Source organism: Poecilia reticulata, linkage group LG8, assembly GCF_000633615.1.
Source record: "Poecilia reticulata strain Guanapo linkage group LG8, Guppy_female_1.0+MT, whole genome shotgun sequence".
NCBI lineage: Eukaryota > Metazoa > Chordata > Actinopteri > Cyprinodontiformes > Poeciliidae > Poecilia > Poecilia reticulata.
In genome coordinates, this window is record NC_024338.1 from 26,410,668 (window position 1) to 26,429,720 (window position 19,053).

Sequence of the window (19,053 nt, forward strand, 5' to 3'; positions counted from 1 at the left end):
GCAAGTTCAAGAGATGATGCTTTGTACTAGTCAGCTAAGTTCTGGTAAAATCAACCTAATTCTTTTCATATTACAATAATGTATTCAATATTTTATTCTTTTTGGTATTTGAAATATTGATTTTAAAATGTCTTTGACGTAATAAAGTCTACAGCTGATGAGCTTCTCTTTTTTTGCCCTAAAGTCCCTTCCATTTTGCAAAGTTTTATCCATTTCACCCAGCGGCTGCCTCCATAAAACCTCATGAAAGGCTTTCTTTCCAGCCAGAGAAAAGGCCCTGCAACCCCTCTCATCTCACCTCCACCTTAGCCTTTCTCTGATCCCCATCATTACAGGCCTTTGGAAGGTCTAAATTACAGCAGAGTGACTTATTACCAACCGCATCTAAGGGCAGAAATGGAAGTAAGAGAGGGAGAAGAGGTAGAATAGAAGGGAGATAGAGGAGGATAAAGTGGATGGGGAGAGATGCATGAGCAACACAGAGAAGGGCTAAAGATTGGTGAAGGCTCTTAGAGACCAGTCTGAGCAGAGAGAGTGGGTGGTGTCAGATGTTGAGGGGCAGACAGAGACAAACGCTGTCTTTTGCCTTGCATGCTGGTGCAGTCTGATAATACACACATGATGTATGGCGTTAAAAAGGTTTGCCATACCACGTAGTTCCCAAAGTTCACACGTATCCTCCATCCTTTGCATTCTTTTCAACACAAGGGATGAGCTATTGCTGCAGAGAGTCACAGAGTGTCTTTGTGGGCATCAAGAGTAGCATCCTCTCAACGTTTAAACTGATCTCACCAGAGCTATTGTGTAACAGCCAGTGAGCAGAATAGGCTGCAAACAGTTGGAGCGTTTATTGTGTGCAGCTCGGTAGACCTCCAGAGACCCTTGCTGTGTTGTACACGTAACTAAAGTCGACAAGCGTTGGTAAACAGATGTAATCTTGGCTGAATGAGATGAGGATGAGTGTGGTGGTGCACGTGGGGTATGCTAACAAAGCCAGAAGCAGACATCTCACAGGGGTAGGTGACATGTTGGCTTTTGCTTGGCATATATTCGAATGTTCCAGTCTTGTGCTGTGTGGGTGTTACACAGAGACATGTATTAATTGTATTCATTTGTGCTATTTTCTTTTTTTTTTTATCTTATTCTTATATAATGCAGCATAAAATGCAAATGGACAGTGMTGTGAAAAAAATATCCACTACTTACAGATTTATTTGAGTTTTGTAATCAATTAATGAGTTTATTAGCAGATCCTGACTTCATGCTGAGGGGCTATTTTGGACACCGGCCCTAGAGCATTGCACTACCATCACCATGCTTTCTTTTGAAATCCTAGTTCTGATGACATCCAAACCGTCCACAAAGTTCTAGGTTTTGCTCGTTTGTACGTAGGGGACTTTACAAAAAGACTTGCAAGTCGTAAAGTTGTTTGAAAAATGTGAGACAATCCTTTGTGTTCTTTTTTTGGTCATCACTTGTTTTTGCCTGAAACTCTTCAGTGGATACCATATTTATATCTCTTATTGTTGAATCATAACTGAGCCAAGTGCTGCCTAGAGTGCTTTTACATTAATGTTGTCTTATTGTGTGACTGTTTGAGACCACAGTGTGCTGCTGGGAAAGTTTTTGGCACATTGGTTGTACCAGTAAAGGCTCATCACTGTTTCACCATGTGATAAACAACTCAAAGTGTTTCAGTGGAGTTCGGAAGCCTTGGAAATGACTTTGTAAGCCTTTCCAGATTAATAGACGTTTGTGACATTTTCACAGCACAGCTGATAAAATTTAGAAATGGAAAACTTTAACTTTGAATTAAATGTTTGTGTTCAAATTAACTAAACTTTATGAGTCTTGAGATTAAATTTTCCATTGTTTAATATGAGAGACTGAATCATTTAAGAATAAATTTTAAAAAACTGTATTCATAACACTTGCACCGTTTGACTTGGGCTAGTTCTATAGATTTTATGCAAATCAGACTATATATAGCACCCTTTGGTTTTTACATTCCTCTGCTTCCTACACACATGCACACACACAATTCCATTTAAAGATTGGGGGAGGAAACTCATGGATGATTTTCATTGTTATTCATGTATTAATTTATTCACTCATAGCTGACGTGAAGCGGGGCTGTAATATGCAGATGTGTGTTCTGTTTCTCAATGGGAATTTTCCGGTCTACTGCCTTTAGCTGCCACTAATAATAAAGACAGGCAAGAGAGGTTGGGGGGAGGAGAAAAGGAGAGGGGGGAAATAATAGTTAGAGAGGGAAGGTTGGAGTTGTCAGGATGCCTCCAGTCATCAGCTAGCTCTCAGATCCTCTGCTGGCTTTTCTGCACACACGGAAACACCCAGACACAGAGAGAGACAGACACAGACCTGGTGAGATCATCCTGTGAATGATGTCGTCCTTGGCACGAAGGTGAGCCTGTAGGGGTGTCCTCCGTGTTGTTGACAGGACTCCTGAGCTGCATTGTCACACTGTTCCATCCAAGATTTTAAACTATCATGCAATAGGATCAAAAATATGAGACCAAACTTTTTTGTAGCCTACTACACAAAAAAAAAAAAAAAAAAAAAGCTGCAGCTCAATATTTGCCAACAAGGATACTTAAAACACTCCAGTAAACTACTTCCTTACTTTTCTCTTTACAAGTTTATTTCTCGGCTCGTAAAGTAGCCGATAAAAAGCTAATGTGTTTTATTTGCTGCTTTGTTGGAATTCCTCCTAAGAGTCTCTTCAAGAAAACAAACAGCTGAACAAAGTGACTTTATCACTTCCTGAGACAAAAATAGACATAAAATACCCTTTGGGTAATTGCCTGTAAGACACCTTGTTTTCTCTGCGTGTATTGCTGTAGTGTTGAACCCACGTTGGTTCCTGTGGGAGGGTCACAGGAGCAGAACGTTGACAAGCTGGAGGAGTAATGATGTCAAGGACAAGATGCTAACAGGCAGTGAAGGATTTAGTCTATTTTCTCTCAGCTGCTGCATCTTTAGGAGATATTAACCCCATCCTGTCTGAGTGATGAAACCGTGCAGTGGTCGCTAGAAGCAAGGCTCTGGGAGAATTCATTTAGTCACGTTACTGATACAGTGGCATATACTGTGCCACCCAAAGATATTTGTACACCTTCTTACATTTAGTGGCTTTTACCACTACAAACTTCAGTGCATTTAATTGGTATTTTATGTGGCCCAACATAAAGTGATGCATTCTGAAGCCAAACGGATTATAGTTTTTAGAACATTTTGGGGTTGATGGCACCACATCGCATTGCACCTAGAGCTGCAGTTTATTTTGGATCTTTCCCAAAAAAAAAAAAAAAAAAGGCCTTAGGGGGAAATGCATGCATAAAGCGGTCTGTCAGATCTTCAGAGCCTCAGATCTTGCTTTATGCTTTACCCTTTGAACTTCTACAAAACTGTACAGCTGACCTGTCTAATTTATCTCTCAGGTCTTCATGCTAATCTTTGTTCTCCAACAAACCTTCGAGCATTGGTAGCAAGCAGTAAGTCATGGTCATTATTACCTACGAGTAATTTTAGGCATTTTAATCTTCACAAATCCCTTAAGTTTTAGTTTTAATTGTCCATTTTAGACCACAATAAGCTCTGAATACTAAAATGTGAAGCAGAAGTGTAATATATAGATGTGCTTAATCAAATTAATCTAGAAAATATACTTGTAGATATTTAATAGTTTAGGACAATACTGTAAGGATCACCACTGTGAAGGCTCCTCCGAGAGACCACATGCTGTTTGTAGACATAAGCATGCATCGCTTACTACTTATAATTATAATGAAGTCCAAAAAAAATAAAGACAACACAGAAAATTTGTTTCTTGGCTCAACTACATCTTAGTTGCAACAACAGATACAATAAGTCAATCTGGGCTACGATGGTGGCTGGGGTCTCGGCTGCTCAGTCAGCTCAATTTTATTATTGTAGCACATACGTGTACAGCTAAAACCCTTCATAAGGCCTGACAGAAATATTCTGGGAGCAAATTCTCTTCTTTCCTCCCAGTCAGTCTTAGTGTTATTTCTGGCTTTATCTCTTCCATTAGCTTGTCATGTTGACATCCAGAGCTGTCCTATGCTGAAAGTCTTTCTCTCTCAGCAGTAATGTTTGTCAATTCTTTGTCCATTTCCATATCTGTGGCAACTTTTGTTTTTCATAAAAAATAGGGTCTTTAAAAAGCCTCTCTGATTATTCTGGACATTGTAAACTTAAAAAACTTTGGTAATCCTAACTGACCTATAGGAAAGATTGGGTCAGTTAAGCTGACCTAAATGTAAACCTAAAGACATTCATTGGGAAAAAAAAACTCTCTCTCTCTGTTACTCATCTGTAACATTTGGTGAAAAAAAAAAACAGCTCCACACCTAAATTGGCAACACAGAAAGAGGCCCTGCGCTTACTCGCAAATGTACCTTTCATCTCTCACCTGAATGGATCAAATTTTACCGATATAATAAACATTTGAAAACTGATGTTTATTATATCAGCATCGAATTACGGTTATACACACACTGATTTAGTAAGTTGGTTCATCTTCACATTTATGCTCCATATTGTAAATACTGTAGAAAAAACACACGTATGAGACAAAAATAGTCAGAGGTAAAACAAAAAGAAAAAAAAGACTTTCGTCTGGTATTTGTGTCAAGCAACACAAACACAGAATTTTTTTGTTGCCAGAAAAAAGAAAACATTTAATATTATTGTTTTAATCATAAAAGAAGTTGAACTCAGTTCTGTTCCACTGCTACAAATCCTCAAATCAAGCCTGCCGATGTCTTGTTCTATTCTGACTTTTTAAACACACACGCCTGGGTATCTTCAGCTGAGGCCCACAGGCATGCGCTCAGCAGAGTCTTCACCAGGGGCCAAATCTGCAGCATATAATTAGCTTTTAATCAGCACCCTTATTCAGGCAAGCAGTAAAGATTAGCTCAGCTTGGGCTCTGCCTAAAATAAGCATTCATAAATGTGTGTGAAAGCCTCTGACCCATCGCATCCAATCATTCACAGACAATACCGCGCTTCCTCCCTGCAGTCCTTATCCCCCACCACCCCCTAATTTAGCCTTGAGAACCCAGATTTACTTTCTCCCTTCTCTCTCCCTCTCTCTGCTGGCCTGTTTCTTCCCAGAACATGTTGAAAAATTTCCGAGGATGTTGGGTTAATTCTTGCAGTAAATGCATAGCAACCTCTGCAGTGAAAATCCACTCAGCGTCTTTACCTCTGTTCAAGGGCACAGAGAGACACAAACCTGTACGTTACCATAACAAGCCTGACCTCAATGACACCTTCTTGCGCTGGAGGGTCTGTTTAGATAATCYAATATTGAGAATTTAAAACGAGCGTCTTTATTAAAAAAAACAAAAAACAGCCGGGGTTCAAGAGCGTAAYATTTCAGATGAGCTCGTCTCATCTAATCCGTGCCTCTCTCTGGGGTGAGCCGTGGCGTTTATGCCTGTAATGAAGTGCACTGAGATGAAAGCCTTTTTAATGGGATTTAGTTAAACTGGGACACAAACCAGAAAGTCTGGGAAAGGGAAAGGAACGATTCCCCATCATCACCGGAAACGCCACTGTTACTTCGCCACTCCTGGATGGCTCACTTACAGACGTGTAATCACCTAATGATCACATGTGCCACTTACTGACTGGGTCTGGAAAATTTCTATCTCAGAACTGGTTTTAATTCTCTGCTGTATGCTTTTGTTTAATTTTACCAATAAGCTCAGGGATTTTTTTCCTCCTCGCATCATTCTCTGTTTCGTAAAAAAAAAAAAAAAAAAAAATCATAACGGTTGAGTCATCATTGTATCTGTGGGTGTTTAGCTTGTTTGCAGGTGGCACACTGTGGAGCTTGCAGTTATCAATTTACTTTAACAACCATTTTTACAAATTCTGTCCTGGATTATTTATGTTGCACAAACTGCATGTGAGTTACTATAGATGACTTGAAAGTGGGATTCCTACAAACACCAAACCTAAAAAGCAATACATAACCACAGAACCCTCTACAAGATGGCTTATTCACCAGAATTCAAGTGAAGGGAATACTTTAAGATTGGTTGGCTATAACCACAATAAGACTTCAAGACCTATTTGTACGATTTTTTATTTATTTATTTAATAAAAGATGTATTAAATTTGTCAGTCTTACCCAACTCTTCACTTTTATATAAACAAGGACACTATTATTACACATTATAAACTATCTCTAATATTATTAATCATTGTGTTTAGCATTAACCAACAAGTCGTTTTTTTTTGTTGCATACCAGTAAAAAAGAAATCCATGCGTCATTTGACTACAGAGCCCAGCCAGAGAGATGCAGTGTGTGCAACGGTCACCGGGTCCAGCTCACTCTGGCCAGCCAGCGATCCTGCTGCTGCTCTGATGAGTTTGGCTCATGATCTTCTTGGAGCTACAGTGCCATATTGGTCCCCAGTTTATTGTTCTGTCAACATCTGTTGGGCCCGATAACAGGATTAGACAAGCCCCCTATGGTCCTGCTGAAACTAGCCTGGATTAGCCGACAACCTATCTCTTCATACATGTGAATGTCTGCGTGCGTTGGTGTGCGTGTGTGTGTGTGCGTGCGTGTGTGTGTGTGTAGATTTAGCTTAAGTCAGCTCTCTTACAGTGCAAAGAAAGAGTCTGGGAACAAATGCATCTTTCCTATTATTCTATAGAAAAACAAAGAAAAACATCTTCCCAGCATCCAATCAAATGTAGAACTCTCTCCAGGGGGTGGGAGGTCATATTATTGTTACAGTCTGCCATAAAGAACCCTGAAAATGCTGGTAGGAAATATGGCGACAAAGAATAAATCACAAAGTTATCTATAATAGGACATTGATTAAGGTATACATGACATATAAGCATGAATCCAAAATACGTTTATCTGGACTATGCAACCCCTTYTCTGCAACCCACTGCACACATCCCAGTTACTGCTTCCCACGTATTCCCTCACTGAGAAAATATCCGTCAAATCGACCATGCTCTTGTAACATTACTGCAAAGCTTTGCACCAGCTAACACTTTCAGAAACACTTGATGCAGGAATTAAATCTTTTTTTTTTTACCATTCTAAGTGAAAAAAAAACATTTTCATGCCTTTGTGAGAGTAGATTTACTATGTTTTTATTTCCCATGTTTCTGTGTGTTTCAGTGTCAAACAGAAAGACTGGAAAGAAATCTGAACTTTACCTCCTGAAGTCAGAACAGAGTGGTGACAGTGAGAGAGGAGCTCAGCACACAGGTAAATACATTTGTTGACTCACCTGACAGTCTCTTTCTTTGAGTATAGAGTGTGAAATCCAAACTTTAAGAGGCAAAGCAGATCGAATCAGTTTCAGAAAGTAATGCAGCATACACCTTATCACAGCCAATGCTTCTTCCGTGTGCACAATTTTTCCCACCCTAGAGAAAGTAGATTCTGAAGATAAGACACTGTGAAAACACTGTATGCATAGATTTATTTTGGTTTTGCATTTTTGTCACACTTAATATTATAACGTCCCACTTGACATAGAATTTCAGACAAAGATAATCTGAGTTACAGTTTAGCACGGTTCACTGCACTTATTAAGAAAAAAGAAAAAACTGGCTTTACGTGGACATGTAGTATCCCTCTACATGTAATATCTGGTTGTGGCGCCATTAATGGCTACAGCTGCAATTTCTGGAGTAATAWTAACATATTCAAGTGACCAGTCAGAGTCTAKATCTGAATCTAATTGAGAAACTTTGAAAGGTTATAAGGATTGGGGTTATGTCAAAGAGACCTTCCAATCTAAAAAACTTGGAGCTCATCATCTCAAATKAGCAAAAAGCTGRCCAGCAGGTATAGAAGGCCTTGATTTCTGTGATGTTAAAGATTTCTCTGTTTTTCAARTAAAGAAATGTAAATGTAAATACTAGCGTGTCAGGGTTCTTTCTCACACAAAAATAAATTAAATAATTACTTAAAATCTTTGTTTTTTGTTTATTCTGGTAGTTTTGGTTGGATATTTGTTGGTTTAAATTTGCTTTATGATTTGAGACTTTTTAGTGTGACAAAGAGTACAAACAAAAGACACGCCAAGGAAGCAATACTTTTTCACATAACTTTTTTTTTTCCCCCAGAAAAAAACAGTTCCCCCTCTCCCTATTCAGTCAAGAGCTACCTTTGAAATGGCTGACAGATGTCATGCTGCAAAGTGGCGATTGATCCCCTGAACAATGTGTCAGCTCTAGTCGTTGTGTCAGTCTGCAGTTGGTCTGAAAATCACACGTTCTTCAGAAGAGTCCACAGGTCACTCTGCCTTCATCTCCCACCTTCTACATGAAGCAGAATTGATTCATCAGATTGGGAAGCTGAAACATCTAATGCAGCTTTAACCTCTTCTTGACTYTCACTTTTCATGTACATCMCTAATCATTTGCATGTTTTTACACCAAAGACTCAGTGTTTCTATGCCCTGTTAGCAYAATATTCASCGTGGTAAAACAGTCCYTAGTTTTAGATGCAAGGTGCATACACACAGAGTTCAAAAGCATTTTGAAGTCATCCCCTAAAAAATAAATAAACAGTTGTCTTGGGATCTTAAGCAAGATTCTATCTGCTTGCACTCCTATCTGAGAAAATATGTGTAATAGAGACTAAAATTGAAGATGAAGAGTTRAGAGACATGTCACGCTGTCAGGTTATTGACTTCCACCTCCTGAATTTCTGGATATGTCCCAGTGGGAGGAGAACCCAGGACAGACCCAGWMCTCTCTGGAGCGACAAGACCAGAACAGACAGACYGCCTCAGGGTCCACAGGAATGTACTGAGAGGGGGCTTGGAGAGAATAATATCTGGGTTTCCCTCTTGGACCTATTCTGATCTTAGACATGTGGAAATGGACGGATGGATTTACAGGAGACCCAAAAGTAAAGACACTTTTAAACTTGTTAATGTCACTGCAGATTGGCAAACAGCGTCATATTATGGCAGCATGACTGCTGAGTGGCCACTCTCTCAAACTTAAGGCGTCCCTTTTGAAGAAATACTGCTACACAGCATGAATGGTAACGGGAGTTACTCCTCAGACATAGAAATAAACATAACACATTTCAACTTTCAGCTTTTCAGAGATACCATCAAATTTGTGCAGTTTTTTTTAAAACTATGATCTTTAAAGCAATACATTAATAGTGTATTACCAGCCATTCATCATCTGACTGTAGGTCAAAATCAAAACTTTTCATCAGTGCGTATAATAAATTTAAACGATCATGTGACCAATTGTGCTTGTTGCAGCAGTTGGCTTTGTACTCTAAGCTTGCAAAGCATGTGTAAGTCTTTCAGCTTTTTCCTCTCTCAAGGTRATAAAGTTACTTAATTGAAGGTTTTTAGCAAAGTAAGATAAAAGATCAGAGTCAAAGTAATTTTTTTATTTGATTAAGAAAACGTAAAAGCTGCTTTAATGCCGTCTGCTAAAAATTCAAGGTTTTATATTGCACCTGTAGGTGACGGTGACATCATTGGAGCTGGAGCACATATCAGTGCAATCAGCTGAACCAATTATGATAACGGTGCATAACAAAGATGGCTGTGCCCTCTTAATACAAAATTAGAAATTAAGCAGCTTATCACTCTAGCAGAAACACATGCACACTTCCACCAAAGTAGTCAGAGAGGGTGAAGAGTGCAGCAGCAGCAGCGAGACATAATCCTGTTTATCTCTTAAAAAAAAAAAATCTCATATTTTTTGGACTGGATGTTAATTAATTGCATTTTTTTTTTTAGAAAATCATCTCTTTGTGGCTGCTCTTTTGACTAGGCATATGTTGCATAAYATCTTCCGTCAGCYGAACTGYATTTATAGAGCACTTATGCAGTATGTCACAAAGTGCTTTGCAAAGTTCAAAAACCGACTGATCAAAAATAAAAAAGCATGATCAAACAAAGTAAATAAGCAGATGCACTCAAAAAAAGACCAAGTAGATAAATAAATCAAATAAAAGCAGGATGGATTGAGTGGTTGCTCCATGCAGCCAGTGGGTTTTCCCCAGACAGAAATCATTCCCATCTACTCGCATAATAACCTTAAACCAACTTTGTTCTTTAAAAACTATGGTTAAGGGTGAGTATTAAGTGAAATCAGCTTTTTTTAGATTAATTTTATGATATGATGTTATTCCCTCATCAAAAACACACCTATTCSGAGTTGCCTAAATGCATGCTCACACAATTGGCCGCTTATTTCTCCATCTTGCATTTGCATACAGTYCTTAGCTATAATTAGCAAACACCTGATGGAACTGCATTTGCTAAGTTTATCATGCAAACGACATCTCAGTCCATAAGACTTCTCAGTCTCAGCTCATAAGAACAGTTGTGGCGCAATGTGATGTCATGCTGGAGGCAGAATGTTGGAAAGAGTAGAAGCTTCTTAAAGAGACACATGCTCAATTTTTAGGTGTCAAATTGCATAGTCAGAGTTCTTAAGTTATATTTGATATGTGAGCATTTTTATAACAATTGAAGCCAACTTAATTGCTTGATTGTGATATAAAATGTCACTGTGCCTTAAAAATACCTTGCGTCTATTCTCATGATTAGAYAAAGCTGATCATATCTACAAATATCTGCCCACCTCACAAAACTCCACCAACACAACATCTACTGCAAACATGTTTAATTCAGTCCTACTAGTAGTTCAACAGCTAATGTGTCAACACTGTGGTTTATAGCTCTAATTCCCTTCCATTAATGAGAAAACACACTTGGAAGTGATTGCCTGAGCTGCTGATTATTCCAGCGATAAAATAAATTATCGTCTTTGAGCAATCAGACCCTAAGRATAAGATATTTTTCTTACAATAATGATGAAATAATTGAATTGAAAACCATGCAATAAGCCCAGATTTTCCACAAATGATTTGCAGTAAGAACTGAAACATCATGTATTGTTCCCATTTCKAATATTGTACAGGCTCTTTTCCACTTTAACTCAGATCATGAAAAGCAATGTTTAATTTAGAGCAGTCAAATATATACATTTTTTTGAATCAGTGACCCAAAAAGGATGTGTTCAAATGTTACTTGAGGCTGRCAAATTAATATTTGCGACTGCTTTTGAACTTAAAAATCAAGTCATATACACCCAAAATTGTTTTATATATTGAATGAGAATATATTCAATATATATATTGAATATATGTATATATTGAACAATTTGATACCAATTGTTTTAAATTGGTATCAAAGCGCTGTAGACAATCTAAACTAAACACTTTCTGTCTAAGTTTATGAATGAAAATAATCTTAATATTTTGAACTTACACGAGGCTTAAGCTGTGTTTTTCAGGGCTTGTAAAATGAGTGGCTGTGCAGCATTGGTGTGTAGATTCATGCTTGGGGAATAGAAGGAGAAAAAAAAAATGTCCAGTATAAATATTTTACTGCAAGCTGACATTCAAACATTTCATTACACATGTCCACAGATAGGCGTTTTGATATGCCAGCAGAGTAATACTTTTTCCACACGCGATGCTGCAAAGTTGTCATATTTATAAAAAGCAGAAAAAACGGCAGCATACCCAGAAGAATAATAATGTGTCCCCCTTTTGCGAGCTTTCTTTGGGCATGCGGTCTGGAATATCTTAGCTGTAGATGTCTGCTTTACGTTCACCCAGAATTAAACCTAAATTATGTGTGTTTCCAGTGTGTTGAAAGATAAGAGTTTTGACCCTAGATGATTCAAATGCACATAAGTCAACTGAAATGTGTTGTTTTTTTTCCCTGACACCTGAGATGTTAAACTCAAAGCAGGACAAGMTGAGAAGATGGAAAAACTAAARGAAACTCAAGACAGACACATCGCTGTAATTGTTTTAGTACTTTCTCTTTGACACRACTTATCAATAATGAATCAAAGTATATTCCTCAGTCACTAGAAGAGAGAGTTGGTGGCTTTGTGAACTGAAGAGAGCAGCAGTGTCTTTTTCTTTCCGTTGTAAAAAAAAAAMAAAAAAAAACTGGAGAGTTGTTGTAAGGGCAGCAGTTCATGCTCTACGTCTCCCCCTCAACAGAACTCGTCTATCTGTCTATTGTCTCAGAAAGACATTGACTCCCYGTCACCCTCTCAATCTCTTATCCCTTCTGTCTGTCATTCGCCACTGTGCTCCYCTCTCCTCCACAATGTTAGCCTGTTTCTGTCAAACTGTTTCTGCTCTCTGGCCAGCTCTCTGGCTCCATCTCTTCCTTTCATTTTATCGTAACCATATCTGTCTCTGTGGGTGCACGCACCCCAGGCACGCTTCTGTTCCCGGACATTTTTGATGATGACTTCACAAAGAACGCACACGCACATACACACCCACACGCACCCCCCCGCACCCCCCCCCCACACACACACACACACCCTGGTCTACGTCAGCATATAGGCATGCTTGCAGCTATTTGAGCACACACAGATGGTTTGCAGGTGTATGTGTAATATAGCCCAGTTTGACTCTTTCAGGCAATACAAAACGGTTCAGGCAAGAGTCCAGAGTCAATGTTCATTCATCCTTGCACTGTTTGGATTCTTTTCCGTCCTGCGTATCAGAATCTGCTCCTGCCAGTGGCCATTATATTCTCTCCGAGGATTATGAGTCACATTTTGGATCTTTTTATCACTGCTTTCTTTTTTATTTCTTTTCTTTTCTTGAAGGTCAGCTGGCCTGCGTCGCTGTACTTTCGCCGGCTTTGAATTGTCTTAAACCTGGAATATGTTTTAAGGTTATGTGTTTTTTTGGGAATAATGATTCAGAAATTCTACAAAATAAATCAGCCACCGTTAAGCCTTCTGATATGACTCATACTTGCACTGTAGTGACACAGTTACGCATGCATACACATTAGATTTGCACAGTGGCGCCCACACACTGTTGCTATGTAGCTTTATGTGTGTCTCTGTGTTTACTTGTGTGTGCGTTTGTAATGTGGAGGAGGGGTGGTGGATGCAGATTGTGCTTGGTCCACTAGACCCCTCCCAGTCAGAATGGAGCTGTCTCAGCTCGTCAGCATTAGACTCGCGCGGCATCCTGATCTATCCCGACAGTCAGCCATGGGAAATGATGGGTCATGGAACCGCCTAGAGCTCCCCATGTGACCTGGCGTACAGGGGTGGAAGGGTGGATTATGAGGATGGGTTGTCTGATGAGACGAAGAAACAAGAAGGCAACGAGACGATGCATGCCCACAACAGCAGAGGTTGAAACCACAGACGTGGTTGCATGCCTGTGCACACACTTCAGGGAAATTTGAAGACTTACTTGGTGGCACTGGGTGCATGCCATGACTTTTGTGATATTTTATCACTGTGAAGAATCTCAGCTTGCCTTGCTTGTCACATAGTTGTCTTTCAGTCCTTTTGTATCAGCTTTTCTGAAAAAAGCAATACAAAAAAAAAAGAAAATAGCAACAAATGGAGCCTGAAATGTGCACTGATGTAATGGGGCATTTAACCTGTTTAAATCAACAACAAATTTAAAAATTAAGGCACAAATAATTTTAAGCATTTTTTTGGTTTTAACTATTCGCAGACGGCCAAGAGTCCACTATACATGCAAGTCAACAAAAGAAACAGTTCTTGAAACAATTTGACAGTCTAAAACTAAATGCTACACAAATTCTCTGCGGTAACCTAGAGAGATGGGAACTCAAGACTTCCTCATGATCCGGTTATTTGAGATCTTTTGTGAGGTAGTTTGCGAATATTGGCAAGTAAAAATATGTAAGATATATTTTATAGAGTTGGTCTAATTCACCGTGCAGGCTAATTTTTTCCTGCAGTTCTTGTCACGGGGCTGGTGGAGGCACCCGGTTGGGTGGGGCTGCACCTTCAGCTTGATGTAATGGCAACGGGAGATTCACCAACACATACAGGGATTTTCCAAAGCCTCGTAGAATTTCACTTTTATTGTTCCTTTTCACAGATATTTTCCAGGCCTTCCGTCAGGTGCGTCAGGCGCTGTCATATTTTTAGAGAGGAGCAGAAAMCCAGTGTTTCCACTATGTCATGCTCACTGGGTAGCGCACATTAGATTATTTTCCTCTACTTATAAAGTCCTCACAGCTCCCTCAGGATGGAACCACATCTCATAGTGCAGCAGTTTCACCGTTTTGATGCTCTTTTTTTTTAAACCTGTTTATATGATGCTCTGATGCCATTGAACTTGTTTCTGTGCTTTTTTTTACTCTTCGAGTTTCACAGTTCATATGTGAAACAGAAGTGGCTTCCAGTGCAAAACTAATCATACTCCTGGAGCTTTTTTCATAAATACRACTATGTGTATCATCCTGGTTTTATGTCATTGATCAACAAAGTGGTGGATAATCATGAAGTGGAAAGAAAAGTGKTTTTCAAAATGTTTGAATGCCAATGCACACCGTCCACCGATATACAACATTTTGAAAATCGTAACATTATTTTTGCTTCTAAGTTAACGCATACAATCCCAATAAAACATCTGCATATGACAAAATGTGCAAAAATAATAAAGCAACCATTTACAGACATGCTTCTTCAAAAAGACAAAAAAAAAAAGACTTTGTTCTTGTTTTCCCATCATCTGAATACGAAAATATTCAGTGGCTCTGCTGTTCTAGTAAAATCTGACCTACTTCATATTGGTTCTTTGTAACTTTCACTTTAATATGATTTGACCTTTGCTTTGTGTGTGTATTGCCGCTAGCCATATTTTATTACATGAAAACCTTTGCTTTCAAGTCTGAATAGTCTTATCTTTGCAGTACAAAGCAGCATGCTGCCACTGCCAATGACTCTTTATCTGATGCAAAAAGCACACGTGCATTCAGCGACTTTATCTTTGTATTATTTATTGAGCCCAAAGATGCATGTTCTTTCAAGGTGAGTTCCGAGCTTAGCCCAAATATAGCTGCACTTCACACTCTTTTCCTTATTGTATTTGTCCACCCTTAACTCAAGTGTTGTTTCATATTATAAGCATTGCTTGTTTTCCCTTGATTTCAATGCTCTCATCTATATACCTTCTTTATTGCCTCGGGACTGTACTAACTAAAATTTCTCCCAGCATTTGCAGACATTTATGTAAATCCTCTTCCTCTTCAGCACAGTATGTGTGAATATGAGCAATCATGCAAAAACAAGAAGGCAAAAAAAGGCTCTTATGTGCTAATGCATAGCCTTAAGCACCTCAGATGATAATGAGAAACAGACTGATTTATTGCATCTTGCAGTGCTTGTCTGTAGCAGTCAGAAGATAATCTTTTATTTAATGTTTTAATGTCAGTCAGTCAATTAGCAACTATTACACTTTGTGTTTCATTTTAAGCCACTCAGCCTGTACCTTTACTCGCTGAGAAACACACAAAAACACAAAATATTCAGAGACGTGCGCTAAAAACACATTATTCCACAATGCATGTGGAAATAAGTGAAACGGTTTCACTTGGCGATAAAAATTCAACAACTAACCTCTCCATATTAAATAATTTCTTTAATACAGTGGAAATACAAATGAACTTCCATTTAATGGACTTGCTTTAATTGCAGTTCAGTTTGCCAAGGCAGTTATTAAGGAATAAAAGTGACATTCCAATCATATTCATATTGCACAGGGTTAGTCACTAGCCTAAAATAAAGAGCGAGGGAGGGAATAATGGRAAGTTTTAGCTTCATCACAGAGAGCAGGTTATTCAAAATTGATATCATTCAATATATGACTTGAAGCAATAAATGATGTAGCCTATATCCAACAAGGCATTATGATATGGGACAATGAAACGTAGGAATTTTGATGTAGATTTTAAAAYCCCACATTGGTATTATGTATTAGAACATATTTATAATTTTGCTCTTGCTCTTCATAAAAGAGCAAGAAAGTCATTAAAGTCCAAGCAGGTTGTTAATTTGACACCMTGAGAGTTTTAATATGATTTAATTAAAATCTGCCTGTTACCCTCTTCCAAATAAATCTGAAGTGATGACCCAGACCTTGTTTTCCCCAGATAGATAATTATTGGTCTCTAATAAAAGCATATCTGAATTCTTAAYATGGAGGGATCTATGAGAAACTAAGACAGAAACTGACTCAAATTTATTCAAATTATACTTTGAATATATTTTATAAAATGTAARTACATGGATTTCAGCTGGAACATGCAGTTGCTTGATGCAATATAATGTGAACAAATTAGTTTGTGGCTGAAAAAACTGTTCTTAGATATGAATAGTCTTGACAATGTCTTGTAAYAATTTATGCATGGTTTGTAATAAATCTATATATATATATTTTTTTTTTGTGGTAGAGGTGTGTATTGTGGTGTGCTTTGTTTTCCAGAAATGTTGTGTCTGGCCCTTTTAGATGAGCAGCCTTTTATTTTCTGAACTTTTTTTTATGGGTCTGACACCTGTTTATTCTCAGAATTGACATTCTGATTGAACTTGACACTTATATTTTTTTTTATATGCTCCTTCCAACTGATGATTCACTTACACAGAATCAGCAGCATGCATGTTATTTCTATTCTTTCCACAAATGACTTGCCATGTTGAAATATAATTTCACATAATGACTGTTATCATTTCCCAAAACAATACTTGATCTGGTCAGTTAATGTTGAACAGCTGCCGTTGTGGCTCATCTGCAAAGAGAAGAGTCACATTTATATATATGTTATTTAGATAGAAACTCTTGTTATACCATAATTATAGAAATAGTCAATATATCCACTTAACAGACGGCAGCAGACTGAAGTAGGCAAACACTTACCATTATTATAAACARTATAATGGTTTCCATGGGTTTTTCTTTCTTTTCTTTTTTTCTTCCTTATTTTTAAAACCAGAAGTGTCTGGTTATTCTTGGCAGTTGTTGCTCCATCTTGGAAGCAGATGCTCTTGTGTTTTCATTTCTTTACCACTTGAGCCATAAAGCATACATCAGGATTCCCACCTGGCTTTTGTTCACCCCAGCCAGCAGCTCTCCTCTCTTCACAATCTGTTTCATTCTCCTTCACCACTTCCTCCTCCTGYGCTCCTCAATTCATCTTCCACTTGTGAACTCAGCCAAGGTGACGAAACACATTGATGATTTATTTATGTTAGGAAACCCATCTTCTCCTCTTATGACTCTGTCGCTTTCTCTCCCTCTCTCTCGCATACACACACACCTTCAGTCTGTCTCTTTGGGTGTTTGTCTATCTGYAAAACYCCATGTGACAGTGATGCTAAATGGGGTGTCCTCTCCTCTGTTGTGATGAGACCGAATGCACACGCACACACAGACACGCCGCTGAATCCTCCTCTACAGCGTCATGCTGAGACGACGGCGTCTTCCGGCTCTTGGATAATTCATATGATTTGAGTGTTTGACACTGTCTGGTGTGTGTGTGTGTGTGTGTTTTCTTTTTTCTAAGAGCATCACATTATCAACAAATTTGTWGAGGAGCTTAAAGTAAAAAAGATCATTTGCCCCAAAATAAAACATTTACGTGGTAAACAGATGTTGGCCCTTTAGTTCATGACATTAAACATGAAAAATAAACGATACATTAAAGTCTTCAGTGCTTGTCTGTCTTCATAGCAGCAAATTTAGGGAGAGCTAACTGGAATATTGCACCACATGCTGAAGAGGGGTAACTAGATGTACTTTGGTTAAAGTAAGCTTTGGTATTTTGACAAGAAAAAAAACTATTTAGGGATTATCAATAAGTAGTTTTTGTTTGGTTTTGAAATTTGACGGCCTCTGTGATCTATTTTGTTCTCTTTGTTTTTATTGGATGATCAACTCTGACAAGTGATGTCTGCAGTGCTCTAGATGTTGTCCTTTGTTTTACTGTGACCTCCTGGATGAGTCGTTGTTGCTCTTTTGRAGTAATTTCGTCAGGTTGGCCAGTCCTGGGAAGGTTAACCGTTGTTACACGTTTTCTCTATGGATAATGGCTCTAACTGTGGTTTRCAACAGCATCAAACCTTTGAAACGTGGTTTTTACACTTTCCAGAAAGATGACTTTGTTTTCTATCTGTTGTTAAATTTCTTTAGCTCAGCCCATGTTACATTTTAGATGCTTAACCTACTTCCTGTTGTCAGAAAGGTTCAATTAAAGGAAGCCTGGCAGTAGTTCAGTCTTAGAGTGGCTTGCGAAATTTGACCCCCCCAAAAAATCTGTCAATCAGTTAATTCATGATTTAGAGAAAAGAGCTATTATTTTTACTAAACCTCTGTCTGTTTGGGATAGCTTTAGCTTTCCTACTGTAATACTTTAAGACATATTTTCATCTTTTTTTCTGATATGACTGATTGKTCTAGTGACCTGAGAAACTTCATTGCAACAAAACAGGAACATTAGACATTATCTTTAAAATGACAAAWACATTTTCATGCCAACATATGTGTCTGTATTAGCAGCTCTGAGTTACTTCTAAATTACCCWTGTATTCTAACCCATGTTAACAGGGCAAAGCAACGACATGGCAGCCAGTTTRGATTGTACCCTGCATCATTCCTGTATCCTCCTGTATACCAGGAGGATACATGTATTCATGATACTGGTATACAGAAGGATACAGGAAGCTTTACCCTAATTTATTGCAATAAAGTTTTAATGTTCTTGTTTTACTGTTGCTGCATTAATGACAAACAGCCTGGTCTCTACTTTTTAATTGATACAGTCAGAGAAGTTCTCCARAGGTGCTCATGTGGAGCTTAGTGTCTAAAATCAGCTCCTGTCTTACCTGTCCACCCCAGCTCCAAATTACAGCAGATCCACACAGTCGACTCACTCATCGCTCCCCACACCTCCTGTCAGTCAGACAGCCGGCCATCCAGTTATAAGGTGTTCCTTTCCAGTGATCTTCCATTCATTTGTTTGTCAGAGTTCCGTTTACAGAAGATAGATTTTAAGTCGAGTGAAAGATGGTGRCGAGAGGAAAGGAAAATTGGCACGAAAAACAGTAGATTGACAGGAGTGGAAATGAGGGAGCCTGTGAGTTGTCAATGTGAAGTTTGGGATCTTAGC

At 38.5% G+C, this 19,053-nt stretch overlaps 1 protein-coding gene across 3 annotated transcripts in view; it reads left to right on the plus strand.

Moving 5' to 3' along the window:
• znf385c (zinc finger protein 385C) overlaps positions 1-19,053 on the plus strand; it is a 137,467-nt gene that overhangs the window by 46,338 nt on the left and 72,076 nt on the right. For all 3 annotated transcript variants that reach the window (XM_008417065.2, XM_008417064.2, XM_008417066.2), the window contains exon 3: positions 7,203-7,292. In XM_008417065.2, coding sequence (XP_008415287.1) covers positions 7,203-7,292 — 90 coding nt within the window. The remainder of the gene's footprint in view (positions 1-7,202; positions 7,293-19,053) is intronic.